This window comes from Pipistrellus kuhlii, unplaced genomic scaffold, assembly GCF_014108245.1.
Source record: "Pipistrellus kuhlii isolate mPipKuh1 unplaced genomic scaffold, mPipKuh1.p scaffold_m20_p_15, whole genome shotgun sequence".
NCBI lineage: Eukaryota > Metazoa > Chordata > Mammalia > Chiroptera > Vespertilionidae > Pipistrellus > Pipistrellus kuhlii.
Genome location: NW_023425460.1, coordinates 47,201,055 through 47,215,261, shown reverse-complemented (window position 1 = coordinate 47,215,261; position 14,207 = coordinate 47,201,055). Strand labels below are relative to the sequence as shown.

The window sequence follows — 14,207 nt, the reverse complement described above, 5'->3', positions numbered from 1 at the left end:
CTACAGCATTGTGGCTGGGCTGGTTGAACTGTGGTCGCAGCCAGAGTCAGGGAGGGTGGAGAGAGCCAGGCCAGGTGACTTTCGGCCCCTAACACGCCCTGTTACTCCCCTTGGATGCTGATGCAGAAATAAGTGGTAAAACGGCAGTTTTCTGAGCGTTGTCTCGCTCTGTTGAGACTGTGCTTCCAGGCAGATGGCTCACACGCACTCCTGGGAACCCGCCGGTGACCGCGGGCTGTGTCCTGTGCTGCCTTGGTCTCGCCGAGCCCGTGCTCCACCCACACCTTCCACCGGCGTCTCCGGTGCTGGCCTCTCATGTTGGCGAGTTACTCCGTGTTCCCGAGTCTGCCTGTGTACAGGCCGGGACGTGCCGTTAAACTCTAATTTGTTTTTCTCCTTCTAATCCGTCCTTATCAACCTGACTTTCAGGCCTCCAGGAGAACTCACAAGGGTAGAGTGTGGCCGTCAGGGAAAGCTGGGCAGTCCCTGGGCGAGTGGAAGGGGGGTCTGAGACGGAAAACGGAGCGAGACCAAGCGGTTTGGGCCGCCTGCAGCCGCTGGCGAGTCACAAGACCGGATCCCCGAGGACACCTGGGAGCCGAGGGCCACGCTTCAGTCGCCCGGCCGGCCTGGGTCAGGGAGATCCCACTCTGCCGTCTGTGCCCCTGGGCGGCTGGGACAGGAGAGAGCTGCTGGGGCAGGCGGAGGGGAGGGGCCTCACCCTCCAATCAGAAGGCAGCTGCCCTGGGACTTGCCCGACCAGATGACCAGATGTGAGTGCAGGAGCAGGTGCCTGGCGAGAAGCCACCCAGAGCAGAGGGGGGTTTGGAACCTGGGCTGCTTCCCGGGGAGGAGCTATAAATCTGGGGGGAGGGAGGTATAAGCCCCTGGAGCCCCCTCTTCCCCCTCCCCCGCCCCCGCAGTCTGACTCCCCGAGGCTGCTGTGCTTTATGCCGTGTGTTCCTGAGTCCGCTCATCCGCCTGCTTTGCTTCAGGGCTGCTTTCTGTCTCTCGTTAGAACTCCTTTTCCTGAGAGGAACAGGAGCCAGCCGAGGAGGGGGCCCCTCCACCTGACCCCGCACTCCTGACCACTTCTCGGGCTGTGTCAGCCCTCCCTGGTGTGCGAGGTGTGAGCAGTGCACCTCCTGGCAGAGTCAGGGTCTAACGTCATGGTTACCACTGACGGGGGGGAAGGGGGGGCGCACACCCCTGTCTGCAGGGGAAGCAGACCTGTGCTGCAGCAGCCATCTCCTGGGGAAAGTGGGGTGGCTCTCCCTGGAGGTCAGCACCCCTTTGTCATGTGTCTGCTGTGGCCTCACGCTGTAAACACTTCCTGTGCTGACGGCCAGGAGGAGGTACGGCTCACACTGTGGCCAAAGTAATGAGGTTGGCCAAAGACTGACCTGAGCATTCGGCAGTCGGGACCTCAACCGGCTTTGTGCCGTGGGTGAGGCACCCGGCAGTGTAGAGAAGTGTAAAAACTTTTCTCAATGTTTCAAGCCCTAGCCGGTATGGCTCAGTGGATAGAGCATTGGCCTGCAGACTGAAGGGTCCCGGGTTCGATTCTGGTCAAGGGCATGTACCTTGATTGCGGGCACATCACGAGTAGGAGGTGTGCAGGAGGCAGCTGATGGGTGTTTCTCTCTCATGGATGTTTCTAGCTCTTTATCCCTCTCCCTTCCTCTCTATAAAAAATCAATTATATATATATATATATATATATATATATATATATATATATATATATTATATATACATATATATATTAAAAAGGATGTTTCAACAAGTGTAAATATATAGGGTGACAAAGCAAGGAAGTGGCAGTAAAGTGGGCAGTGAGAGCAGTGAGGGGGCACTGAGAGGGTGGGGAGGGGGCAGTGAGAGCAGTGAGGGGGCGGGGAGGGGCAGTGAAGGGGCAGTGAGAGGGCGGGGAGGGTGCAGTGAGGGTGCAGTGAGGGGGCAGTGAGAGGGCGGGGAGGGGGCAGTGAGAGGCAGTGAGGGAGCAGTGAGGGGGCAGTGAGAGGCAGTGAGGGGGCAGTGAGGGGGCAGTGAGAGGCAGTGAGGGGGCAGTGAGAGGCAGTGAGGGGGCAGTGAGAGGGCGGGGAGAGGCAGTGAGGGGGCAGTGAGAGGCAGTGAGGAGGCGGGGAGAGGCAGTGAGAGGCAGTGAGGGGGCAGTGAGAGGGCGGGGAGAGGCAGTGAGGGGGCAGTGAGAGGCAGTGAGGGGGCAGTGAGAGGGCGGGGAGAGGCAGTGAGTGGGCAGTGAGAGGCAGTGAGAGGGCGGGGAGAGGCAGTTAGGGGGCAGTGAGAGGGCAGGGAGGGGGCAGTGAGAGGCAGTGAGGGGGCAGTGAGAGGCAGTGAGGGGGCAGTGAGAGGCAGTGAGGGGGCAGTGAGAGGCAGTGAGAGGCAGTGAGGGGGCAGTGAGAGGGCGGGGAGGGGGCAGTGAGAGGCAGTGAGAGGCAGTGAGGGGGCAGTGAGAGGCAGTGAGGGGGCAGTGAGAGGCAGTGAGAGGCAGTGAGAGGGCGGGGAGGGGGCAGTGAGAGGCAGTGGGGGCAGTGAGAGGCAGTGAGGGGGCAGTGAGAGGCAGTGAGAGGCAGTGAGGGGGCAGTGAGGCAGTGAGGGGGCAGTGAGAGGCAGTGAGGGGGCAGTGAGAGGGCGGGGAGGGGGCAGTGAGAGGCAGTGAGAGGCAGTGAGGGGGCAGTGAGAGGCAGTGAGGGGGCAGTGAGAGGCAGTGAGGGGGCAGTGAGAGGCAGTGAGGGGGCAGTGAGAGGCAGTGAGGGGGCAGTGAGGGGGCAGTGAGGGGGCAGTGAGAGGCAGTGAGGGGGCAGTGAGAGGCAGTGAGGGGGCAGTGAGAGGGCGGGGAGGGGGCAGTGAGAGGCAGTGAGGGGGCAGTGAGAGGCAGTGAGGGGGCAGTGAGGGGCAGTGAGGGGGCAGTGAGAGGCAGTGAGGGGGCAGTGAGGGGGCAGTGAGGGGGCAGTGAGAGGCAGTGAGGGAGCAGTGAGGGGGCAGTGAGAGGCAGTGAGGGGGCAGTGAGAGGGCGGGGAGGGGGCAGTGAGAGGCAGTGAGGGGGCAGTGAGAGGCAGTGAGGGGGCAGTGAGGGGCAGTGAGGGGGCAGTGAGAGGCAGTGAGAGGTAGTGAGGGGGCAGTGAGGGGGCAGTGAGAGGCAGTGAGAGGGCAGTGAGGGAGCAGTGAGGGGGCAGTGAGAGGGCGGGGAGGGGCAGTGAGAGGCAGTGAGGGGGCAGTGAGAGGGCGGGGAGGGGCAGTGAGAGGCAGTGAGGGGTGAGTCTGACCCAGCCCAGCCCCTGGACTTCGGTTCCGGCCGCAGGGTCCCAGCCCCCAGGCGCGGTCACAGTGACCAGTGTCTGCCAGGCGCCTGTGGAGCGGGAACAGATGGCGTTCGGAATGAGCTGCATCTGGAACGTTCTCTCTGCTGGCCGGCAAAGTTGGCCCCTGGAACGCGCTCCTTTGGAGAGCTGCTGCTGGTGCAGGGCTTCTGTCCCCACAGCACGTTTGCTCGCGTTCCCCTGACTGTGAACAAAGGACGTTCTGACCCTACCATGTGTGCGCGCGTGTGCATGTGTGTGCGGTGTGTGTGCACGGACGTGTATGTGGTGTGTGTAGGCATGTACGCGTGTGCCTGTGTGCTCCCTACTCAGCAGGGACTGTTTTTACAGCTGAGACGGACCTTCCCAGCCTGCCTGCCTGCTGGGAAGAGCCCGCCCCGGGCCCTCCGGGCCTCCCAGTCCCAGGCGCTGCCGCGGGCGGCGGGCGGCCGGCTCCCGGGCGGCCCCCTGCAGACGCTGTCGGAGGAGGAGCTGATGATCCAGAGCGCAGGTGAGCGGCCGGGACGGGCAGCCGCACGAGGGCCGGGCCAGGGGGCGGATCTGCGTTTGTGAAAGGAATTGTTTGACGTGGATTTAAAATTCTTTTTGGAAAAGCAATGCCCGTCCCAGCCGTAGAGTCAGATGTGGTGTGTTTCCACAGCTAGAAGGTTTGCCCAGGAACAAGTGGCTCCTTTGGTCTCCACGATGGACGAAAACGCCAAGATGGAGCCAGCAGTGATCCGAGGCCTGTTCCAGCAAGGGGTAACGCTTACGTCTCGGGGTTCTGTCCCCGTAAACACGTCCGGGTTAGAGGTTGGGGTGCTATGGACGTGGAGGGTCTGTCACATAGCGTCCGAGCTCTGCGGGGAGCCACCGCCTCGGCCCCAGCCCCGCTCCTCGCTGCTTCCACCCGGAGCCCCTCTCCGACCCCGTCCACTCCCTGTGCTGTCAGCTCGGTGCCCCCCACTCACCACACAGCAGCCAGCACCGGACGGCGGTGGAGGGGGTCAGAGCACCGCCCGCCACTGTCACCAGCTCCGGGGTGAATTACGGCTCCACGGCGCGGCCCTGGAGGCTGAGGAGCCGGGCAGCTCCTGGCGGGGAGGCTGTGCCGAGGGAGAGAGAAGTCCCCACGAGCAGGTGCCCTCCGTGTCCTCCTCTCCGCTCAGCCCACCGCCCGCCCCTTGGCGGGGCCGGTCAGGGTGTTGGTGGCCGGTTCCCGCGCCCCTTCCCGGTCTTCCAGCATCCTCCCGGGAGTGTTGTGGTCACAGGTGGGAGCAGGCAGCGTGGCAGTCGCTATGTCGCCCTCTCAGAAGCGTGTGCTCACATTCCACATGCGTGGGTATAACCGCATTCACACGACGCACAGCGGGCGGAGCGTGCTCACAGCTCGCCCGTGGCTGCCCTGAGCCCTGCTCTCCGCAGTTCATGGCCGTGGACGTGGACGCCCGGTACGGAGGGACCGGGGCCTCCTTCTTCTCCCTCGTGCTGGTGGTGGAGGAGCTGGCCAAGGTGGACGCGTCCGTGGCTCTGATGTGCGACGTCCAGAACACGGTGGTGAACGGGCTGCTGCGGAAGCATGGGACGGAGGAGCAGAAGGCCGCCTACCTGCCCCAGCTGGCCACGGCCACGGTGAGCCTGGAGGCCGCTCCCGTGCCCGCGCTCTGGGACGACGTGGCTGTGTGTGGCGTGTCTGCTCCAGGCCTGGCCGCGGGACCGGCAAAGCCCCTGGTGCGCTCTCGCCGCTAGAAACACACACTGCCCTCGCTTCCACTCGGAAAAAACAGTAGTTATTTTTTTACTAGAAGGTATTTGTGGTGCCCTCACTGAGGTTTCACATCCCTCACGCCGTCTTTCTCCTGGAGTCGAGCCGATTCACTTACACTTCCCATTGGACATGTGTGCTGGGCCCCGGCCTGCCTTAGACGGGGGAGCAGGGAGTCCGGAAATACTGCCGTCAGGGTGCCGTCTTGGCCCCGCACGGGAGGGTGTCTGCTGGCCTGAGCGTGTCCCTCGGAGCGTGAGCCGGAGCGTGTCCCTCGGAGTGTGAGTGGGAGCGTGTCCCTCGGAGTGTGAGCATAAGCGTGTCCCGCGGTGTGTGAGCGGGAGCGTGTCCTGCGGAGCGTGAGCATAAGCGTGTCCCTCGGAGCGTGAGCATAAGCGTGTCCTGAGGAGCGGGAGCGTGTCCCTCGGAGCGTGAGCATAAGCGTGTCCCTCGGAGCGTGAGCCGGAGCGTGTCCCTCAGAGTGTGAGTGGGAGCGTGTCCCTCGGAGCGTGAGCATAAGCGTGTCCCGCGGTGTGTGAGCCGGAGCGTGTCCTGCAGAGTGTGAGTGGGAGCATGTCCCTCAGAGCGTGAGCCGGAGCGTGTCCCTCGGAGTGTGAGCATAAGCGTGTCCCGCGGTGTGTGAGCGGGAGCGTGTCCTGCGGAGCGTGAGCATAAGCGTGTCCCGCGGTGTGTGAGCCGGAGCGTGTCCTGAGGAGCGTGAGTGGGAGCGTGTCCTGAGGAGCGTGAGTGGGAGCGTGTCCTGAGGAGCGTGAGCATAAGCGTGTCCCTCAGAGTGTGAGCCGGAGCGTGTCCCTCGGAGTGTGAGCCTGTGCGTGTCCCTCAGTGTGAGCGGGAGCGTGTCCTGTGGAGCGTGAGCGTGTCCCGCGGTGTGTGAGCCGGAGCGTGTCCCTCGGAGTGTGAGCCTGTGCGTGTCCCTCGGAGTGTGAGCCTGTGCGTGTCCCTCAGAGTGTGAGCCGGAGCGTGTCCCTCAGTGTGAGCGGGAGCGTGTCCTGTGGAGCGTGAGCGTGTCCCTCAGAGTGTGAGCGTGAGCGTGTCCCTCAGAGTGTGAGCCTGTGCGTGTCCCTCAGTGTGAGCGGGAGCGTGTCCTGTGGAGCGTGAGCGTGTCCCGCGGTGTGTGAGCCGGAGCGTGTCCCTCGGAGTGTGAGCCTGTGCGTGTCCCTCGGAGTGTGAGCCTGTGCGTGTCCCTCAGAGTGTGAGCCGGAGCGTGTCCCTCAGTGTGAGCGGGAGCGTGTCCTGCCGAGCGTGAGCGTGTCCCGCGGTGTGTGAGCCGGACCGTGTCCTGCCGAGCGTGAGCGTGAGCGTGAGCGGTGCTCTGTCCCCAGGTGGGGAGCTTCTGCCTCTCGGAGGCCGGGGCCGGCAGCGACTCGTTCGCCTTGAAGACCAGAGCCGAGAAGAAGGGGGGCCACTATGTCCTCAACGGGTCCAAGATGTGGATCACCAACGCCCGGGAGGCGGGGCTCTTCCTGGTGATGGCCAACGTGGACCCGAGCGCGGTCAGTGCCCAGCGCCCGCCCCCGCTTCCCCCGCCCGCGCCAGCCCCAGGCCTGTCCCGCAGTCTGCCTCCTCCCACGGGCACGTGTGTGCCGCCCCCCTGGGGCACCGTCTCCTGGTGCCGACACAGGCATGTGCCCTGGCCGCCACGTCCGTGTCGTCTCGTTTCTCATTCCCGATTTAACGGTGAGAAAGCCAAGCACCTGCTTAGTTCATTTAGCTTTAAGGTTAATTTATTCAATTGGAAAATAGACATTCAGCAAAATAAACACACGTTAGCTTTTGTCTTTTCTCCAACGTGACATTTAACGGGATTAAGTGTTAAGACGTTGAGGTTTTAACGAAGTTGAAGATGAAGCGTGGAGTCCCATGATCACGTGATTCTGTGCCTGGATCAGGAACAGCCCGGGTTCGGAGGCAGGAGGAGCGGAGGCTGAGACAGCCGGCCTCTCTCCCCGGCCTCCCTATGCCATGCCCGCCCCCGCGGCTCGCTGGCGGTCCTGCCGCCTGCGCCGTGGGGAGGGGGTCTTCGCAGCCAGTGTGCTCACACCCGCCTCCTCCAGGGCTACCGCGGGATCACCTGCTTCCTGGTGGACCGGGACACGGAGGGCTTCCACGTGGGCAAAGCGGAGAACAAGCTGGGCATCCGGGCCTCGTCCACCTGCCCACTCGCCCTCGAGGACGTCAAGGTGGGAGTGAGCTCCAGCGCGCTGGCCGGTGTGCCAGCTCCCGCGGACGTGGGTGCGGGGAGGCATTCCCCCGTGCGGGGCAGGGTGCAAGGACTAGGGCGTGCTCGGGCGTCACGATCACTGCGCTGTCCCGAGGGGCTGGCCGACAGGGAGCCTGGCTGCCCGCAGCTCCTTTTACACAGGATGCTTGTGGCCAGAGCTCATGCCGTACAGCGAAGGCCACCAGGGGGGGGTGTTGCTCAGGGAGACAGAGAGCACCAGGCAGCCCCTCGGTTCTGAGTGGAGTCTTTTAAAAACGAGGGTCAGACTTAGAGGGAGAGGAGAGAGAGAGAGAGAGAGGCAGTGAGGGTGGACTTTAGAAAGAGAGAGAGGCCGTGGGGACGGACGAGAGAGAGAGAGAGAGAGAGAGAGACGCCGTGGGGGCGGGCCTGAGAGGGGCGGCGTCAAGTTCTCTGCATCCCATCAGGCCTGGCCTGGTTCAGAGCTGCACTGGGACTGGCTCACCGCCTTCCTTCTGCTCGCTCTCCCCTTCCTCCCTCTCCACCTCCCGCTGTCCGGACCCTGGGGCTGAGTGCCCCTTTGGCTGAGTCAGGGTGGCTTTTGGAAACGATGAGTGAACACGATCCCCCCTCCTCCCCACCTCTCCAGGCGCCCGTGCACGTGCTCAGATGCGTTATTGGGGTGACAGCCTCCACGGGAGCTCCCACTGCATCCGCAGGGAGTCCGTGTTCTCTGTGACGCCCTGTTGCCCATGCTGGGCCCTGCGGACGGGAGCGGGGGCGCCTGGTTCCTATTCCTCTCTCCCCCTCCTCTCTGAAATCAACAAAAACATTTTTATTTTTGCACGCTGGCCCATGCACCCCACCCCCATGCACCCCCAGCCAGCGCCAGCCAGGACCACGCTATTTGAGCACATTCATGAGTGCATGCCTCTGGCCTGGCTTTTTCTCCAGGTGCATTTTGTATTGTGACACTTTGTTTTTTTGTTTTTAAATATATATATTTTATTGATGTTTTACAGAGAGGAAGGGAGAGGGTCAGAGAGTTAAAAACGATGAGAGGGAAACATCGATCAGCTGCCTCCTGCACACCTCCTACTGGGGATGTGCCTGCCACCCTTGACGGGAATCGAACCTGGGACTCTTGGGTCTGCAGGCCGACGCTCTATCCACGGAGCCAAACCAGCTATGGTAACATTTAAAAGAAAAAATACACACACACACAGACACACACACACACACACACACTAAAAATGAGTTACGTGGAATTAAGCGGAGAAATAACGCTGTTTTCCCAGGTCCCAGAAGCCAACGTCCTGGGGCAGGTGGGCCACGGCTACAAGTACGCCATCGGGAGCCTCAACGAAGGCAGAATAGGCATCGCGGCCCAGGTGGGTGGCGCCGCGCCCTCCGCGCTCTCCGGGCGGTCAGGGAGCACCAGGAAGGGAATGCAGTGCGGCCAGCAGGCGGGGAGGCGGGCGGACACGGCCCCCTCCAGGCCTGCCGGGCCCCGGGCTCCGGGCTCCGGGCTCCGGGCTCCAGGCAGGAGATAACTGAGGATCCTGCAGGGACTCAGGGGGCCGCCTTCTGCTTCAGAGCGTGGACTGTGTGGCTTTTGGAAATGGTGGGTGGACATGGCCATTTCCCGGGGCCGCATCGACAGCTTCCAGACTGTGTGTAGGTAGGTACAGCTTTCCACGTTAAGCTTGGCTTTTGGAGCATGGAATGCTCCCGGGAGAAGGCTCTGCATGAAGAAAAGTGGTCTGGAAGTCTGTAGTGAAAGTCTCTGGTCGATAGGTGAGGACGTGTGAGCTCTTAGTTTTGCGTGAGTTCAGGTGACTTTCGTGAGTGAGATGCTGGAGGTAGAGTAGCTCTGACTGGATAGATGTGTAGGGTGAGAACCATCCAGTTACCATATTTGCCCTGTGCCATGCATATTACATTTCCATTAAGTGATACCAGTTATTTCTCAGGCTAAGAAAATGAATGAAGCCTTTGATTTTATTATAAGTTACCTCATTTTTGTAGGATACATTTATTTGGAATATCTGGAATTCAAAAACAGAAGAACTTTTAAAAAATATATATATTTTATTGATTTTTTACAGAGAGGAAGGGAGAGGGATAGAGAGTTAGAAACATCGATGAGCGAGAAACATCGATCAGCTGCCTCCTGCACACCCCCCACTGGGGAAATGCCTGCATCTAAGGTACATGCCCTTGACCGGAATCGAACCTGGGACCCTTGAGTCTGCAGGCCAATGCTCCATCCCCTGAGCCACACCGGTTTCGGCTGGAAGAGCTTTTAGATATTGAAGATGTGATTCAGCTGTTGGGTTACTGAAATGTTGTGGCATTACTGGAGGTTTTTTTCACCGCCGTTCGGTTTGCTAACAGAATATTCTTAAGTCGTAGCGCTTCTCCCCACAGAACTAGACAGCATCTTCCCGAAGAGAGTTGTCCTCTGTCCTGCTGAAAGGCTTTCTGCGGTTCCGCCTCACAGACACGGAGCTGATGTGGGCGCCAATGGCCCAGGTCGCCCACAGCCTGGCCAGCGGTCAAGGTCAGGGAGCGGCTGCTCCTCGGCTGATACCGCGGGCGCCTCGTAGGCACCGAGGCTCAGGAACGGTCTGGAGGGGTCCGTCCTCCACCCTCTGCTGCCACAGAGAACTTGCCTTCCAGTGAGAGCACTGGCAGGGAAAGCATTTCGCAGCGGGGGAGGGGGCCTGTGTTAGCAGACAGCCAGCCATTTCAGTTTTCACGTCGACAGGAAACTCTGTCTGAGGCAGGGGTCCTCAAACTTTTTAAAGTGGGGCCAGATCACGGTCCCTCAGAGAGCTGGAGGGCCGGACTATATGAACTACTAATTCCTACTGTAACACCTCGGCTGCGCTCACTGCCCAAAAAACCTGGCGGGCCGGATCAGACTCCTCTGCGGGCCGCATGTGGCCCGCGGGCCGTAGTTTGAAGACGCCTGTGAGGTGACGTGAACTTCAGTCCCAGGGCGATGGCACCGTCTGAGCTCCCCTGGTTCTCTGGAGCTCTGTCATTTGCTTTGCCCGTAATTCTGGCACAATCCTCTGTCCCCAGAACGCCCAGCGAAAGGCTGGAGGGGAAGGTGATGAGTTCTAAGGAGACGCCGTGTTTGAGGGCGTTTCCGCCAAAGCTTAGCCTGCGATTCGCTCCCTTTTCTGACCCGCGTGGCGTGCCACGCTGATATGTGACTTACTGACCACGGAACGTGGATTTGGGGACCGTTTCCGAGCTGGGGCCGGTTGGTAGGTGCGGACTTGGTTAGCCAGGAGGAACTGCGGCTGGGCCGGCCCACGTGCTGGGTGGTCCTCCAGGGGGGAGCGCCTGCTCCCGAGTTCAGTTCTGACTCCAGCTCTGCACTCCGCCATGGGGGGTCCGACGCCCGGCTTGGCCACTCGGCCCCGCCCAGGCTCGGCTCTAACAATGGAAATTCTGGTCTTCTTCCCGCAGATGCTGGGGCTGGCCCAGGGCTGCTTTGACTGCGCCGTTCCGTACGTTAAAGAAAGGATGCAGTTTGGGAAAAGACTGTTTGACTTCCAGGTACACACCCTTAGCGTTTCTCCTGTGCGGTGCCGACTCCCTGCCTTCCCGCTAGTGAAGACGGGGTGCACAGCCGTGGGGTTGCCCTCGGGCTCCAGTGGGAGAGCCTGAGGGCCGGCTCTGCACGGCTGCCTGAGCTCCGGACTCGCGTCCGTCACTCCTGGGCTCAGTCCCGGTCCTCCCTGTTCCTGGCATCAGGCCTGAGGCAAGGCCCGCACCCGGGGCTCCCGGCCTCGTCTGTCAGGTCACGGTGAGGCCCGTCCTCGGGGCTGCGGGGTCGGACAGTGTTCGGTGACCGACAGTGAGAGGCCGAGACTCGCTCTGTCCGACCCGGCTCATTCGGCACAGAAGGTGCCGGAGAGATGCTCCCTGTCCCGTGTGGGTGGCACGGGCCTGGCTCTCAGCGCTCCCGGCAGCCAGGGGACTGGTTGGGGCCCATAGCGGCTTCCTCTCCAGCCCGGCCGCCCTCAGCAGGTCCTAGCAGGTTGGAGGCTAGAGGGCAGCTTACGGAGCTTAGCCAGTCCATCCACGGGGATGCAGAGGGATCACTGCGCCGTCCGCGTAATCCCCGTGAGCTGGGCCCGCTGCCTCCCTCGAGGTGCGTAGCAGCCAGGCATCATGCAAGCACACGCACTGCACGCATGCAGAGGCCCGGGCTGGGGGTGCAGTCAGGTCAAGGTCTGCAAAGTGGGAGCATAGCAGGCCTGCCCGGGTCTCTGCAGTCACGTGACCACCACCATCCTCTGCACAGAGACCGAGTTCCCAGGCTCCCTGCAGTCACATGATCCCCGCCATCTGCACGGAGGCTGAGTTCCCAGGGCCAGGCAGGTGGTACCAGATTTACAGGGTCTGTGGCCCCAGCTTCTGGTCAAATGGTCACAGTACGGTCCTCCAGGACTTGCTCTGAGCCGGCCGCCGCCGGACAGCAGCAGAGGGCCAGGCGCAGGGCAGGGCTGCGGGAGGCTGGTCCCTGGCACACAAGAAGCTGTGGACTGTGGACTGTGGACTGGGGGCTGGGGGGGAAGGACCAGGGTGACGTTTCTAAAGATGCTTCTTAGAAAACCTAAAAGTTTGATCATGAAAAGCAGCGTGTCAGCTTCTTGTCTGTGTGAGCCTGGATTCCACTTGGTCGTTTTGAAAAGCTGGGCTCCCATCAGAGCAATGGGCTGGCTCCGCCCGCGATGGCGTCATGCCCCGCAGGCCGCAGGCTCCTGGAGGGAGGGCAGCTGCAGGACCACACGTTCTAATTCCAGCAGATGAGAGTGTAAACTCACCGTTGGCTCCTTTGGAACTTGTCTGCCCTCCACTTGAACATACTGAGGGTTGAAAGCCACTATTGAATAGAGGTGGAACTTTTGAAGTTAACTTGGTGGTGACACAGGATTCCGTGAACTTGGGAAGCGCGCTGAGCAGCACCTGCCGGGCAGCGGCAGGTTGTGCAGTGTTTGCACAAAAGGGGGGGAGGGAGCTCCGGGGTGGCGTCTGTCGCCGTCGGCGGGCCAGGCGCCTTCTCTGACGCGGCCTCCTGTCCAGGGGCTGCAGCACCAGGTGGCCCAGGTGGCCACCCAGCTGGAGGCGGCGCGCCTGCTGACCTACAACGCCGCGCGGCTGGTGGAGGCGGGGAGGCCCTTCGTCAAGGAGGCGGCCATGGCCAAGTACTACGCGTCCGAGGTGAGTGCTGCGGCTGCTGCTGCCGAGATTCGAGAAACAAGGAAAGCGCAGGCGCCTCCGCAGGAAAGGCTTAACTCTGTGAGGTCCCACGTGGAAGCCAAGGCCCCAGTTCAGGTGGAGGCCCCGTACACCCCAAATCAGCCTCATCGGGTGCTGGCTCCACCTCGGGGGAGCGAATGCCCCGGAGACGCGGGGAAATGGAAACACCTGGAAGGGGCTGCCCAGGTTTGCGCCGTGTTCACACAGACGTGTTCCGTGCTGTGCAGACGTGTACCGTGTTACACAGACTTGGACCGAGAACCCGGCCAAGCCCCGGGGCTGCTCTTCCAGCCTCAGCAGTTTGTCCTCCTTCCTCGGCCTCACATGGTCCTGGAACCCTTCGTTCCCCATTAGCTCCTGTCTCCGCCTCCCTGAGGCCAGCCTCCCAGACCCCGTGTCCACGCCACCCGCCACCCACACGGCCCGGGAGTGGGAAGGGGATCTCACGGGCACCCCCGCTGTGTGGCAGGTCGCGGGGCTGACAACCAGCAAATGCATCGACTGGATGGGCGGCGTGGGCTACACCAGGAGCTTCCCCGTGGAGAAGTACTTCCGAGACGCCAAGATCGGTAAGGGCGGCCGTGCGCTCGCTGCTGCCCCCTGGTGCCCGGCTGCCCGGGGTGGGGCAGGGGGCTCTCCCACCACTTCCTCCAGAGCCTGGGCTCGCATGTTCTGTTAAAAGCACCAGGCTGCCTTTGTAAACACCTCGCAGGCCTGGTCACACCACAGCCGGCTCCGCCAGCCGGCGCTCGGCTGTGGGAGCCTCCGCCCCTCACCAGACGGCTGGGTCCAGCTCCCGGGCAGGGCACCGCCCAGGCAGGTCGGGTCCTGGGGGGCACGTATGGCAGACGACCCATCTGTGCCTCCCTTCCTCTCCCTGAAGGTCAATGATAGAACGTACCCTGGGTGAGGATTTTTAAAATCTGCCGTAACTCTCCTTTTACTAAAAGGCTGGTGCCCACGAGCCTGAGCGTCCCAGGCGGAGGCAGAGCCGCCGTGCGATGCGGGTTCTGGGGCCGGAGGCTCACTCCCGGGCGGAAGCTGTCGTCCCGCAGGCACAGCGCCCCCTCGGCGGCGTGCTGAGGGGCCGAGGGGCCTGAGCACAGCGCGCAGGGGCAGGTCTGAGCTGAGCCCTCACCCGCCCCGTGTTTAAGGTACGATCTACGAGGGTGCGTCCAACATCCAGCTCAACACCATCGGGAAGCACCTGGACGCACAGTACTGAGCGGCCGCCGCGGGCACCCGGCTCTGCCTTCGGGAGCCGCACGGTTCCTGCAGCGCAGCGGCCGACGGAGCTGTGGTTGTGGGTCTTGGCCGACCTCTCTGTGCCGCCCCCCGGCTCTGCCTCGGGCACAGGAGCCATTCAGTCTGGGAGGAACGCCCCCTCTCCTTCGGAACCGTCCCGAGGCGGCTCTCCCCGCATCTGGACGCTGGGCACCCGCTTCTGTCCCCAGTCCCCCCGGGCACCGTCAGCCGTGTTGGTGAGACATGGACGTCTCCAGGTTTGAGCCGTCCGCAGCTGCTAAACGTGCAGAAATGGCAGACGTTTTCTGTGGGGCCTGGACACCTTCTCGTTGTGAGACCCTGAGTCACAAACACCAAGAAAACGTTTTAACAAAATAAAGCGAATCGGACACGG

The 14,207-nt window shown here is 62.2% G+C and overlaps 2 protein-coding genes across 5 annotated transcripts in view; one reads left to right on the top strand and one right to left on the bottom strand.

Moving 5' to 3' along the window:
• IKZF5 (IKAROS family zinc finger 5) overlaps positions 1–8,910 on the bottom strand; it is a 19,292-nt gene extending 10,382 nt beyond the window's left edge. Inside the window, exon 1 of one of the 2 annotated variants that reach the window (XM_036439368.2) lies at positions 8,891–8,910. The gene's annotated coding sequence lies outside the window, so the exon portion shown is untranslated. The remainder of the gene's footprint in view (positions 1–8,890) is intronic. The other variant, XM_045582206.1, reaches the window with a different exon arrangement.
• Positions 1–14,207, top strand: part of ACADSB (acyl-CoA dehydrogenase short/branched chain) — a 16,990-nt gene extending 2,783 nt beyond the window's left edge. The window contains exons 2-11 of one of the 3 annotated variants that reach the window (XM_036439364.2): positions 3,672–3,831; positions 3,982–4,082; positions 4,746–4,952; positions 6,429–6,599; positions 7,161–7,286; positions 8,584–8,676; positions 10,769–10,858; positions 12,392–12,529; positions 13,038–13,137; positions 13,723–14,207. In XM_036439364.2, the coding sequence (XP_036295257.1) occupies positions 3,672–3,831; positions 3,982–4,082; positions 4,746–4,952; positions 6,429–6,599; positions 7,161–7,286; positions 8,584–8,676; positions 10,769–10,858; positions 12,392–12,529; positions 13,038–13,137; positions 13,723–13,793 (1,257 nt within the window). In that variant the 3' untranslated portion in view covers positions 13,794–14,207. The remainder of the gene's footprint in view (positions 1–3,671; positions 3,832–3,981; positions 4,083–4,745; positions 4,953–6,428; positions 6,600–7,160; positions 7,287–8,583; positions 8,677–10,768; positions 10,859–12,391; positions 12,530–13,037; positions 13,138–13,722) is intronic. The other 2 variants (XM_045582209.1, XM_045582210.1) reach the window with 2 other exon arrangements.